Genomic DNA, 13885 nt, shown 5'->3' on the forward strand with positions numbered 1-13885 from the left:
GCTTTGTTCATTTCTTCATTGATTCCATTGACGGTGCAGCACTCGAGTGAAGTTTTTATCTTTGATCTTTACCTGTAACACAAGAGTGTTTAATGGTTTTTCTCATGGCTCCTCTCATGGCTCCACGCTCCCAATATTTTGGGCTGCGAGCACACCAGCAGATCCTTTTCAATCTGTTTTCTCGATATTCCTGAAAAGGTAGAACACAAATGGAGAGGTATTTGGAATAACAAGAGCAAAGGTTAATCAGAGAATCCCCTACAATGTGGAAACAGGCCCTTCAGCCCAACAAGTCCACACTGACCCTCTGCAGAGTAATCTGCCGAGACCCATTGCTCTACATTTACTCCTGACTAATGTACCGAACCTACACATCCCTGAACACTATGGGACAATTTAGCACGGCCAATCCACCCTAACCTGCACATCCCTGGGCACTATGGGACAATTTAGCATGGCCAATCCACCCTAACCTACACATCCCTGGGCACTATGGGACAATTTAGCATGGCCAATCCACCCTAACCTACACATCTTTGGACTGTGGGAGGAAACCGGAGCACCCGGAGGAAACCCACGCAGACACGGGGAGAATGTGCACACTCCACACAGTCACCCAAGGGTGGAATCGAACCTGGGTCCCTGGCGCCGTGAGGCAGCAGTTGCTAACGACTGTGCCACCGTGCTGCCCTCAAAAGATTTTAAAGAAGTGAAACCTAAAAATAAAAAGGATTTCATCCACTGGTTCAGATTCGAAGTTTGCAGAGATCTCTTTGAGAGGTCAAAGGGGAGGGTAGCAGAAAGAGGGGTCAATTTTTGACAAGATTTGTAGCTCAGTTTGTAAGTTTCCTCGCTGAGCTGATCGATTTGTCTGCCGCTGTTTTGTCAGTGTGTTCGGTAACATCAAAGAGGTCGGCGTGGTGTGGGTTGGACGTCTGATGGAGATTGCCTCCTTGGGGGGGTTGGGTTGTGTAGTCAGCCTCTCGTTACCTCTTCCTTCATATTTTTTTTTCCATCGGGCGTTTACTGGCGCGACCTTCCACGCCCAGCACCCTGCCGGAATATCCCTGAATTTACATCCGGGGCCGAGGTTTTATTTTGTAGGAAAGAAAGACGCGTTGGAAATGTAGGTTCTGAGGTATCTCCAAGGTGACGGACTGGGAAGGAATTGGAGCATCTGGTTTCACTGGCGGCTCTGGATTACTACACACCTGTAAAAGGGCACATTGACGCAGCAGCCTGTACTCCCCCCGAATAAACTGACCAGGTTCCACTCACACACCTCACAGGAGGTTGTACCTGCCTCCTGACGCCTCCAAACGTGAAAGAGGAGCGATTGAGATGTTGAGAAGTGTTAATGTGTGTGGGGCATGTTTTCAGTTCATGTGACTGAATGCTGCCGAGTTGGGGTGGGTTGACGTTTTCCACGTGTTGAAGATTGTGTAGTTTTTAACCTTTTTAATGTGGGCGTGGGTTAAAAAAAAAAAACCCGGTGTTGTGAAATAGACTACTTCTCGACAGCACTCTGTGAGGGAAAAATGTCTAGTGTGTCCCACTGCCTGACCAGAGATGGGTTGGGCCTACATGGAAGGTCTGTGGCTCAAGGCCATGAGGGCTGTAAAGGTGCAGGGCAAAATGTTTACTAGCATCCACGGATGTCCAGAGTGACAGGGAGACTGAGGTAACTGGACTCTAACCCTGTGCTGCCCCTGTCATGTGAGTGTTTGATGTCGATAGTGTTAGAGAGTCATAGAGATGTACAGCATGGAAACAGACCCTTCGGTCCAACCCATGCTGACCCAGATATCCCAACCCAATCTAGTCCCACCTGCCAGCACCCGGCCCATATCCCTCCAAACCCTTCCTATTCATATATTCATCCAAATGCCTCTTAAATGTTGTAATTGTACCAGCCTCCACCACATCCTCTGGCAGCTCATTCCATACACATACCACCCTCTGTGTGAAAAAGCTGCCCCTAAGGTCTCTTTTATATCTTTCCCCATTCACCCTAAACCTATGCCGGACCCATTCCCCTACTACTCTCCACTTACCTCTGACTAAAATATCTAACCTGCACATCCCTGAGCACTATGGGACAATTTAGCATGGCCAATCCACCCTAACCTGCACATCCCTAAATACTATGGGACACTTTAGCATGACCAATCCACCCTAACCTGCACATCCCGGGACACTATGGGTAATTTAGCATATCCACCCTAACCTGCACATCCCTAAATACTATGGGACACTTTAGCATGACCAATCCATCCTAACCTGCACATCCCTGGGTACTATGGGACAATTTAGCATGGCCAATCCACCCTAACCTGCACATCCCTGGACACTATGGGACACTTTAGCATGGCCAATCCACCCTAACCTGCACATCCCTGGACACTATGGGACACTTTAGCATGGCCAATCCACCCTAACCTGCACATCCCTGGACACTATGGGACACTTTAGCATGGCCAATCCACCCTAACCTGCACATCCCGGGCTCTATGGGACAATTTCCCATGGCCAATCCACCCTAACCTGCACATCCCTGGGCACTATGGGACAATTTAGCATAGCCAATCCACCCTAACCTGCACATCCCTAAATACTATGGGACACTTTAGCATGACCAATCCACCCTAACCTGCACATCCCGGGACACTATGGGTAATTTAGCATATCCACCCTAACCTGCACATCCCTAAATACTATGGGACACTTTAGCATGACCAATCCATCCTAACCTGCACATCCCTGGGTACTATGGGACAATTTAGCATGGCCAATCCACCCTAACCTGCACATCCCTGGACACTATGGGACACTTTAGCATGGCCAATCCACCCTAACCTGCACATCCCTGGACACTATGGGACACTTTAGCATGGCCAATCCACCCTAACCTGCACATCCCGGGCTCTATGGGACAATTTCCCATGGCCAATCCACCCTAACCTGCACATCCCTGGGCACTATGGGGCAATTTAGCATGGCCAATCCATCCTAACCTGCACATCCCTAGGCACTATGGGACAATTTAGCATGGCCAATCCACCCTAATCTGCACATCCCTGGGCACGATGGGACAATTTAGCATGGCCAATCCACCCTAATCTGCACGTCTATGGACACTATGGGACACTTTAGCATGGCCAAGCCACCCTAACCTGCACATACCTTGGGCACTATGGGATAATTTAGCATAGCCAATCCACCCTAACCTGCACATCCCGGGCACTATGGGACAATTTCCCATGGCCAATCCACCCTAACCTGCACATCCCAGGACACTATGGGGCAATTTAGCATGGCCAATCCACCCTAATCTGCACACCCCTGGGCACTATGGGACACTTTAGCACGGCCAAGCCACCCTCACCTGCACATCCCTTGGGCACTATGGGATAATTTAGCATGGCCAATCCACCCTAACCTGCACATCGTTGGACTGTGGGAGGAAACTGGAGCACCCGGAGGAAACCCACACAGACACGGGGAGAATGTGCAAACTCCGCACAGTCTCCGGAGGCTGGAATCGAACCGCGATCCCTGGTGCTGTGAGGCAGCAGTGCTAACCACTGAGACACCCTAGAGCCAAGAAGACCGGGAGGCAGCCTGACTGATACCTAGAGGGGGCCTACATGATCGAGCAGGAGAAACCATTCCCCTGAGTAAAGGGATCAATAAGCAGGGGGGGTCACAGGTTGACAGCGCAGGGCAAAATGTTCTGAAGGGATGTGAGGAACAGCATCCTCACTCAGACATTAGTGGGTCTGACTGTCTGAAGGAGTGACAGAGCTGAGAATTATGTCGACATGTGAGAAGGGACAGAGGGAAGGTTCTGAGATCTTTTGTCACAGGAGAGTTTTGGACAAAGCCGAATCACGTCGAGCTTTCTAGAAGGCCTAGAAGCAACATACTGCTTCTGATCAGAACCTTGTTTCCCTTGTTGAACACATTCCCATACTGTTTTATTATTTACGTTGTCTCTTTTACTAAAGAGGCCATGTGCCTTTTCTCTGAGCTATCAAATGCTTGGTGACACCCGTTCCAGTCCGAAAGCAATTAGTTTCGCAAAAACATTTCTTACTTAAGAATCACCCTGAAGACAAATGCGCCTTTCTTAAAATTAATCCAGGCCTGACGTTTGCTGAAGTGGTTTCAAAATGCAGCCAAAAGCAGATTAAAAAGCACGCAGTTTCTGTAAAATATTTTTTCTGATGTTCATAATCTGTGCTCTTTGGGGTCGGGGGGGATGAAATTGTTTTTCGAAATATTCTTTTTTTTAACCTCCATTATTTTCCCCCCAGTAATGTTGTTACGTCTTACAGCAGGTTATCTCTCATGGATGGGTATCTGAACAGAAAGGGTTTAGAGGGATATGGGCCAAATGCTGGCAAATGGGACTGGATCAGATTGGGGTGTCTGGTCGGTGTAGGCCGAGGGGTCTGTTTCCGTGCTCTATGACCCTAAGTGATCAGGTGATCACTCAACAGCCCCACATGCGTGCTAGAGTACAGGCCAAGGGCTGGAAGACGGGTCTTACTGCTCCATGAAGGATAGACAGAATGGGCCGAAGGGCTTCACCATGCTGGAAGACTCTATAATCGAGAACTTGCTGCTCCCGTAGCCAAGCTGTTCCAGTACAGTTACAACTCTGACATCTACCCAACAATAGAAACATTGCCCAGAAATGTCCTGGGTACAAAAATGTAGGACAAATCCACCCCAACTGTCTCCTCCCCATCGTCAGTAACGTGATGGACGGGGTCAGGAACAGGGCTATCAAGCAGCACCAGCTCAGCAATAACCCTGCTCAGTTACGCCCAGTTTGGGTTCCTCCAGGGCCACTCAGCTCCTGATCTGGTTGGTTCAAACACGGACAAAAGAGCTGAATTCCAGAGGGGAGGGGAGAGTGACAGCCACTTGACATCAGGCTGCATTCGACTGACTGGGGAGTTAAGGAGCCCTAGCAATCAATGGGTATCGGGGCAAACTCTACCCTGATTGGAGGCACACCTAGCACAGAGGAAGATGGTGGTTGTTGGAGGTCAGTCATCTCGGCCCCAGGCCATCTCTGCAGGAGTCCCTCAGGCGAGTGGCCTAGGCCCAACCATCTTCAGCTGCTTCATCAATGACCTTCCCTCCATCACAAGGTCAGAGGTGAGGATGTTCGTTGATGGTTGCACAGTGTTCAGCACCATTCGCGACTCCTCAGGTACTGAAACAGTCCATGTTCTAATGCAACAAAGATCTGGGCAATATCAGGACTTGGGTTGACAAGTGGTAAATGATGTTCATGTCACGCAAATGCCAGGCAGTGACCATCTCCAGTAAGAGACAATCTAACTATTTGCCTATTACACTCAGTCCATTCCCGTCACTGAACGCTCACCATCAACCCCCTGGGGGGTTACCATTGACCAGAAATTCATCTGGATCCACCACATAAACACAGCAGCTCCAAGAGCAGGCCAGAGGCTACAGTGGTACATGTGTGGAGGATGCCAGAGGAAGTGGTGGAGGCTGGTACAATTGCAACATTTAAGAGGCATTTGGATGGGTATATGAATAGGAAGGGTTTGGAGGGATATGGGCCGGGTGCTGGGAGGTGGGACTAGATTGGGTTGGGATATCTGGTCAGCATGGACGGGTTGGACTGAAGGGCCTGTTTCCATGCTGTACATCTCTATGACTACATGATACCTCCTGACTCCCCCCAAAACCTGTCCCACCATCGACAAGGCCCAAGGCAGGAGGGGGAGGGAATACTCCCCACTTGCCCCTGGATGGGGGCAGCTCCAACAACACTCGAGAAGCTCGACACCATCCAGGGACAAAGCAGCCCCCGCTGGATTGGCCCCACACCCACAAACATCCCCTCCCTCCCCCCACCCCCCCCCCACAGTAACAGCAGTGTGTACCATCCCCTCCCCCCCACCCCCACCAATGCTCAGTAACAGCAGTGTGTACCAACCCCTCCCCCCTACACCCCCCCTCAGTAACAGCAGTGTGTACCATCCCCTCCCTCCCCCCACCGATGCTCCGTAACAGCAGTGTGTACCATCCCCTCCCTCCCCCCACCCCACCCTCAGTAACAGCAATGTGTACCATCCCCTCTCTCCCCCACCGACGCTCAGTAACAGCAGTGTGTACCATCCCCTCCCTCCCCCCACCGACGCTCAGTAACAGCAGTGTGTACCCTCCCCTCCATCCCCCACCCCCTCAGTAACAGCAGTGTGTACCATCCCCTCCCTCCCCCCACCCACACTCAGTAACAGCAGTGTATACCATCCCCACCCTCCCCCCACCGACACTCAGTAACAGCAGTGTGTACCATCCCCTCCCTCCCCCCACCGACGCTCAGTAATAGCAGTGTGTACCATCCCCTCCCTCCCCCCACCGACACTCAGTAACAGCAGTGTGTACCATCCCCTCCCTCCCCCCCACCCCCCCTCAGTAACAGCAGTGTGTACCATCCCCTCCCTGCCCCACCGACACTCAGTAACAGCAGTGTGTACCATCCCCTCCCTCCCCCCCACCCCCCCTCAGTAACAGCAGTGTGTACCATCCCCTCCCTCCCCCCCACCCCCCCTCAGTAACAGCAGTGTGTACCATCCCCTCCCTGCCCCACCGACACTCAGTAACAGCAGTGTGTACCATCCCCTCCCTTCCCCCACCCCCCCTCAGTAACAGCAGTGTGTACCATCCCCTCCCTCCCCCCACCGACACTCAGTAACAGCAGTGTGTACCATCCCCTCCCTCCCCCCACCGACGCTCAGTAACAGCAGTGTGTACCATCCCCCCCTCCCCCCCACCCCCCCTCAGTAACAGCAGTGTGTACCATCCCCTCCCTCCCCCCACCGACACTCAGTAACAGCAGTGTGTACCATCCCCTCCCTCTCCCACAGACGCTCAGTAACAGCAGTGTGTACCATCCCCTCCCTCCCCCTGACGCTCAGTAACAGCGGTGTGTACCATCCCTTCCCTCCCCCCACCGATGCTCAGTCACAGCAGTGTGTACCAACCCCTCCCTCCCCCCACCGACACTCAGTAACAGCAGTGTGTACCATCCCCTCCCTCCCCCCACTGACGCTCAGTAGTGGCAGTCTGAGTGAATAAATAATTGGATAGCAGTGCAATTGGAGGGGCTGATTGGCCTTTTCCAGCTCTTACAGTCAGTGCACCTGGTTACCCTCTGAGAATCTGTGAAAATATGAATTGATAAGTCAAATTAGTGACATTGTTTCTTCACAGGATCATCCAGAGCTTAACAAGAGAGAAGCTAAGAGACACTGAGAGTTGGAAGAGACAGTGAATTTAATATAATCTCTCCTTGATCAATTGTAACTGTGCATCAATTTCTCCTGAATCCCTTTACCTGTTGCTAAGAGGTGAGTGATGGATGTGGGGCCCAATAGACTGGGGAACCCTCTCGTTCTAACCCCCTCCCCAGACAGGCAATGGTTTGCTTAGAATGTGGATTCCTGGTGTTTGGCAGTGTTCGGTGATTGGCTGACGTGTCACGCTATCGAGAGGGGATGGAGCTGAGGAAAGTAAGTGTCTGTGACAGAGAGAGAGAGAGAGAGAGAGAGTGCTGACAGCAGCTTCAAGTGAACAAACCTATCTCTCTCCCTCCTGTGTGGATGCTGCAGCGGAGATGGAGACAGAGAGGGGGACCGATACAGGAATGGATTTATTCTGAAGGTGAGTGCAGACACAGTTAGTAAGCATGCCCAGCAAGTGCTTCGGAAGTGGATTGTCGATTTATTGCAGGTATTATAAACATCAGGATGCGTTCCCTGCAGATGGAGAAGGTGCAGTGAGAGAGCCATGTCCTGTTGCATTCAGTTCAGCAAGGGCAGATTTGCAATGGGTGCTCTGGGATAACATGACGGTGTAGTGGATGTGAGAGGTGGGTGATGCTGAATCTAAGGGGGGGGGCAAGGTCAATTTGGAGTTTAGCCGAATGAATGCTGAGGGACATGAGCTGCTGACCCACTTGTGGAAGGGGCTGGAATTAGGGGAGAAAGTGAGGACTGCAGATGCTGCAGATCAGAGCTGAAAATGTGTTGCTGGAAAAGCGCAGCTGGTCAGGCTTATGCCCGAAACGTCGAACCTCCTGCTCCTTGGATGCTGCCTGACCTGCTGCGCTTTTCCAGCAACACATTTTCAGCTAGAATTAGGGGACTCTATTTAACCACAAAGGGGTTCCCACTTCAGACCGGGAGGGTGAGAATTCCTCTCTCAGAGATTAGTGCCAGTTCTCTGAGTATTTTTAAGGCGGTGTTGATGGACTTGCGAGAGGGTGTCGAAGGATCTGAGGGGAGGGCGTGGGAGACAAGGCGACAGTTAAGTCAGCCACATCTCGACGAACAACAGAGCTCCCTCAACACTGGACCCCTGATGCTCACTGCTAGATATTTTCCAAAATAAGCTACTCAGGAGATGTTAGCACGCAATCTCTGGAGCACGTGGGACTTGGACCCGGGTCCCCTGGCTGGGAGGTAGGGTCACAACCACACGAGTCCTGTTGGTGCGTGCGTCGTTCGACGTCAGATGTTGCAAATCCCGTAGAGAAGTTGAGCTGCGAACGGAGCGTTGGATGTCACGCGGAGCACCGGCACTCATTCCCAGGAAACCAATCCACGGAGAGGCTTTGTTCGTTGAGGAGCCCGTGCACGGATCTGGTCTCTCCCCACGGGTACAAACCCTCCGAGACGAAATCTTTCCGCGTTCCGGTTCAGTCAGCTCCGGTTCTCCGTGGAGACCCAGTCAAACCGCATCAGGGCAGAGGTCGAGGGGGGGTGTGGATGGAGTGGTTGGTGGGGAGTCCAGACCTAGCCTGGAGACAGAACGACCACAGACTGCGCTCAGTTCTGGCCTCCCTGCTAGAGGAAGGACGTTGAAAGGGCACAGAAGAGATTTGCGAGGACAGGGTTGGAGGGTTTGAGCTACAGGGAGAGGCTGAACAGGCTGGCGCTGTTTTCCCTGGAGCGTCGGAGGCTGAGGGGGTGACCTTATAGAGGTTTATAAAATCATGAGGGGCTTGGATAGGATAAAGAGACAAGGTCTTTTCAGAGTTAGCCCTTCAGTGGGCCATGTCCCTCGTTCAGTCCAGGCTCTGCAGCTCCGAAGGAAGGTCTCTAGGCCCCGAAACGCGTTACCCTGCTTCCTCTCCAGAGACGACCCGCTGAGTTTCTCCCGGCAGTGTCCGTTCTCGCGACAGAAAGCCGGCATCCTCGGCGTCTCAGCGTTTACCTCGGTGGGGGGGGGGGGGGGGTGTCTGAGAAAACCCGGCCGTGGCTGGGGAGGGAGTAGGGCCGGACGCACCCCCCGCCCCCTGCGACTATGTGAAAGAGGTGGAGGGTCTGAAAAAAAATGCAAAGGGAAATAATCGATTTATAAAGATGATGCCAGAACTGAGGTGGTGGGGGAGGGGGGTGGGGAGGTGGGGGTGTGTGTGTGGGGGGTGGGGGGGGGGTTGGGGGGAGGTGGGATGGGGTGGGTGGCAGGGGACTCCCTAAAGACACTGTGTGTTGGATAAATTCACTGTGTGTTGGATTAACTCACTCAATGAGTGAGTTAGTGATCGTTTGAGGACCGAGCGAGCATGCTGTTCACTCGGTTTAGATGAATTTCTTGAGACGTTGGAAGCGCTGGGTCTTGTATGAATTGGTCACAGATCGTAAGTGGTCTGTGAACAATGTCTGATTTACCTCAGTCGAATTAATCAAGTCCTTTTACGAGGCAGTTTGCTTGCGTCAGTCAGATCGTGTTCCTGGTGAACTTCCAATCGTGCGTCTCTAGTAAACGTTATATTTCATTCTATTGGACAAAGGCCAACTCGGTAAACATAGAGGGAGCCTCTTGACGGTTCGGGAGTGAGGTTTAGACTCTTGTGTCCAACTGCCCCTCTGTAAAGGGGAGGAATGCGCTTCTGGGTTGTTGCGATGGGTCAGGTGTAGGGTGTCAGGGTGGGCTCAGTGGTTAGCACTGCTGCCAGGGTCCCAGGTTCGATTCCAGCGTCAGGCGACTGTCTGTGTGGAGTTTGCACATTCTCCCCGTCTCTGTGTGGGTTTGCTCCGGTTTCCTCCCACAGTCCAAAGATGTGCAGGTCAAGTAGATTGGCCACGCTAAATTGCCCATAGTGTTCAGTGCTTTAGTCAGAGGGAAATGGGTCTGGGTGGGTTATTGTTCGGAGGGTTGAACTGAAGAGCCTGTTTCCACACTGTAGGGAATCTTTAAAAAAAAGTGGTGGTGGAGGAAGTGCCGAAAAGAGTGCACAGGAAGATCCCACTAAATTCAAGGGGAGTTAAGGTTTCGCATCCAGGTGACCCTCCTTCAGAAACGGAAAATGCCGGAAAAACTCAGCAGGTCCATGGAAAGAAATCAGAGTTGCTGTTTCGGGTCCAGTGACGCTTCCTCAGAACTGGCTCTGCTTCCCTCTCCACAGGTGCTGCTGAGTTTCTCTGGCGCTTCCTGTTTCTGGAACATTCCTTCCCTTACGTTCAGCTGCTCCCCTGCTGAGGAAAAGCATCCCGAGATGCTTTCCTTACCCACGTGTCCCGTCACCCGTCGGGTTATAAGGTTCCCTCCGCCCCCTCCCGCTCGGTTCTTTTTGGTCAATTGTGTCTCCTTCCTTCCATCCGCAGGTCACCAAGGGGGAGGTCAGAGGTCACGGTCAATGGCTACCCCAAACATGGGGGCCCTGAACGACACGGAGCTGATGATGTGGACCAATGGGACTGTCGATCAGTGCAGGCCCCGTTACAATTACTACGCGGCGCTGCTCAGTCTCCTGATCTTCACTGTGGTTTTCGGCAACGTGCTGGTGTGCTTGGCGGTGTCACGGGAGAGAGCGCTGCAGACCACCACCAACTACCTCATCGTCAGCTTGGCAGTGGCGGATCTGCTGGTGGCCACCCTGGTCATGCCCTGGGTCGTCTACCTCGAGGTAACGCCACCACTTCTCAATCCTCGGGCTGGGGTCGGCGGAAGGTTCCGGCACGGTCTAGGGCCTGCTCAGTACTGAGCTCATGGGTCAGCGATTCCTGGGCCAGGGTCTGGAAAAAGGTTCCAGAAAAGTCTAGGGCCTTCTCAGTCCTGACCTCATGGCCTCAGCAGTCGCCGCACTGGGGTTGGTGGAAGGTTCTGGAAAGGTCTAGGGCCTGCTCGGTGCTGACCTCGTGGGTCAGCGCTCCCTGGGCCGGGCTTGGTGGGAGGTTCGCAAAGGTCTGCGGCCTACACAGTACTGACTTTGTGGGTCAGCGCCTCCTGGGCCGGGCTTGGCAGAAGGTTCTGGAAAGATCTGGGGCCTGCTCAGTACTGACCTCGTGCTTCAGCAATTCCCGGGCTGATGTTGGCGGAAGGTACCGGAAAGGACTAGGGCCTGCTTATGGGTCAGCGATCCCGGGCCAGGGTTAGCGGAAGGTTCTGGAAAGGTCTGGGGCCTGCTCAGTACTGACCTCGTGCGTCAGGGTTATTCCTGGGCTGGGGGTTGGTGGAAGGTTCCAGAAAGGTCTGAGACCTGCTCGGTGCTGATCTTGTGGGTCAGCAATCCCACCTTCCCCCCCCCCACCCCCCCACCCCTACAACCCCTCACCCAATAGAAAAGGCCCCAAATTCTCTCCCCCACCCCATTTCTCCTCCTGGCCTGATCATCCGTACCAATTCCGCCATCTTGGCTCTCAGGCAGATTTTAACCTTGACCTCAGGCCAGTCCATGGACCGAGTCATGAATTTGCTTTATTCCCTTGGCACCTTCTTCCTTTCTGAGTGTTTCTAGCACTAACAATGCAGCTTTAGTTTTAAGAATACAGTAAAACATTTGTTCACTAACCAAATTTGTTGTTGGCAGTTCTTATTCATTTGTGGGACGTGGGGACTTCAGTGGCTGAGGCCCATCATTTATCGCCCCCTGTCCCTAGTTGCCCCCCTTGAGAAGGTGGGGGTGAGCTGCCTTCCTGTGCTGTGGGTAGACCCACAATGTCCCTGAGGGAGGGAATCCCAGGATTCTGACCCAGGAAGGAACGGCCGATATATTTCCAACTCAGGATGGTGAGGGGAGGGGAAGTTGCAGGGGGGTGGGGTTCCCATGTACCTGCTGCCCCTTGTCCTTCCAGGTGGAAGTGGCCGTGGGTTTGGAAGGTGCTGCCTGAGGATTGTTGGACTTAGGCTCAATCTACCAACTTATTTTCTTCTCTGTGTGAGCCAAGTCCTGCGTGCTCTTTAAATAAAGCAATAGGAGAATATATCTAATCTTACACTTTTAGTTTTATTCCAGCAGTAAGTGGATAAAGTATACAGAGCTCTGGGTCTAAACCTTTCTGTCCCTGACAAACTACTCAGTCAGTTCAGAAAGAACAAAAGACCTCTCTCTGTCCCTGACCCAGCCTTTTATACCATACAAACATCATACCATCACTCAAGTGAGATTGTCTCCTAACTGGCTGTTGCTCTGACTCCATTCCCTGCCTCCTCGCATTCCCGGATGTCCGATCCCACGTGACCCTCCTTTGTCTCTGAAAAGGAGCACCACGCGGCCTCCTTTTGGGCGCGAAACGGCCGGCTCGCACACTTCCGGGGAGCGAAACGGACGATCACGTGACCTCCCGGCACTCTTCCGGAGCGCGAAACAGGGAGACCACGTGACCGCGCCCGCGTCTCGGAACATCACGTGGCCATCCTCTGCGCACCCATCAGAGGACCACGTGACCTCCGAACGCTGAGGACACGCCCACTCGCAGTCTACAATCTATTCTACAAGTAAGCCATATATATATTTACAGGATTTTTAGTGAATCTTGTAGATGGTACACTCTGTACCCATGTCACGCAAGTGAATTACAAAATATAGTTTGTATGGTTGAAAATGCCATTCTTCAACACTCTAGAGAACATATACCCAGTAATGAACCACTTTCATCTCTCTATCCTCATGCCTTAAGTGACTAGATGATGTGCACACCAATGTCCCACTGATCCTCCACCCTTCCTGTTATTCCTCACATATCCCCGGCTACCTACCTCCGAGATGATCTCCCTCTGCTGCGTTCCCACTCAATGACTCTATCTTCTCATGAGGGAAGTGAGTTTGAGGGCCTTTAGTGAGGGGGGGTTGTACAGGATGTTGGTGAGGCTTCTGCTGGAGTACTGCGTCCAGTTCTGGTCGTCCTGTTTTAGGAAGGAGATTATCAAACTGGAGAGGGTTCAGAAGAGATTTACCAGGATGTAGAACATAGAACAGCCCAGCACAGTACAGGCCATTCAGCCCTTGATATTGTGCTGGCCTTTTATCCTACTCTAAGATCAGACTAACCTACAGACCCTACATGGTACCTATCCAAGAGTCGCTTAAATGTCCATAATGTCTCTGACTGTAGATTAGATTACCTACAGTGTGGAAACAGGCCCTTCGGCCCAACAAGTCCACACCGTCCCGCCGAAGCGCAACCCACCCATATCCCTACATTTACCCATGTACATTTAATACTACGGGCAATTTAGCTTGGCCAATTCACCTGACCCGCACATCTTTGGACTGTGGGAGGAAACCGGAGCAAACCCATGCAGACACGGGGAGAACGTGCAAACTCCACACAGTCAGTCGCCTGAGTCGGGGATTGAACCTGGCGCTGTGAGGCAGCAGTGCTAACCACTGTGCCACCGTGCCGCCCATTTGTGTACTCCCACTGTAGGCAGTGCATTGCACACACCTACCACTCTCTGTGTAAAGAACCCCCCTCTGACATCTCCCTCCAATCACCTTAAAGTTACGGCCCCTCGTGATAGACATTTGCATTCTGGGAAAAAGACTCTGGCTTTCCACTCTATCGTTGTCTGGAATGGGAGGGTTTGAGATTGAAGGAGAGGCGGG

The 13885-nt window shown here is 52.4% G+C and overlaps 1 protein-coding gene across 1 annotated transcript in view; it reads left to right on the top strand.

Annotated features, from left to right (window-relative positions):
- Positions 1 to 10693: 10693 nt before the first annotated feature.
- The window catches only part of LOC132833864 (D(2) dopamine receptor A-like), a 30767-nt gene continuing 27575 nt past the window's right edge, over positions 10694 to 13885 (top strand). Inside the window, exon 1 of the mRNA XM_060852497.1 lies at positions 10694 to 10963. Coding sequence (XP_060708480.1) covers positions 10694 to 10963 — 270 coding nt within the window. The remainder of the gene's footprint in view (positions 10964 to 13885) is intronic.

Source organism: Hemiscyllium ocellatum, chromosome 38, assembly GCF_020745735.1.
Source record: "Hemiscyllium ocellatum isolate sHemOce1 chromosome 38, sHemOce1.pat.X.cur, whole genome shotgun sequence".
Lineage (NCBI taxonomy): Eukaryota > Metazoa > Chordata > Chondrichthyes > Orectolobiformes > Hemiscylliidae > Hemiscyllium > Hemiscyllium ocellatum.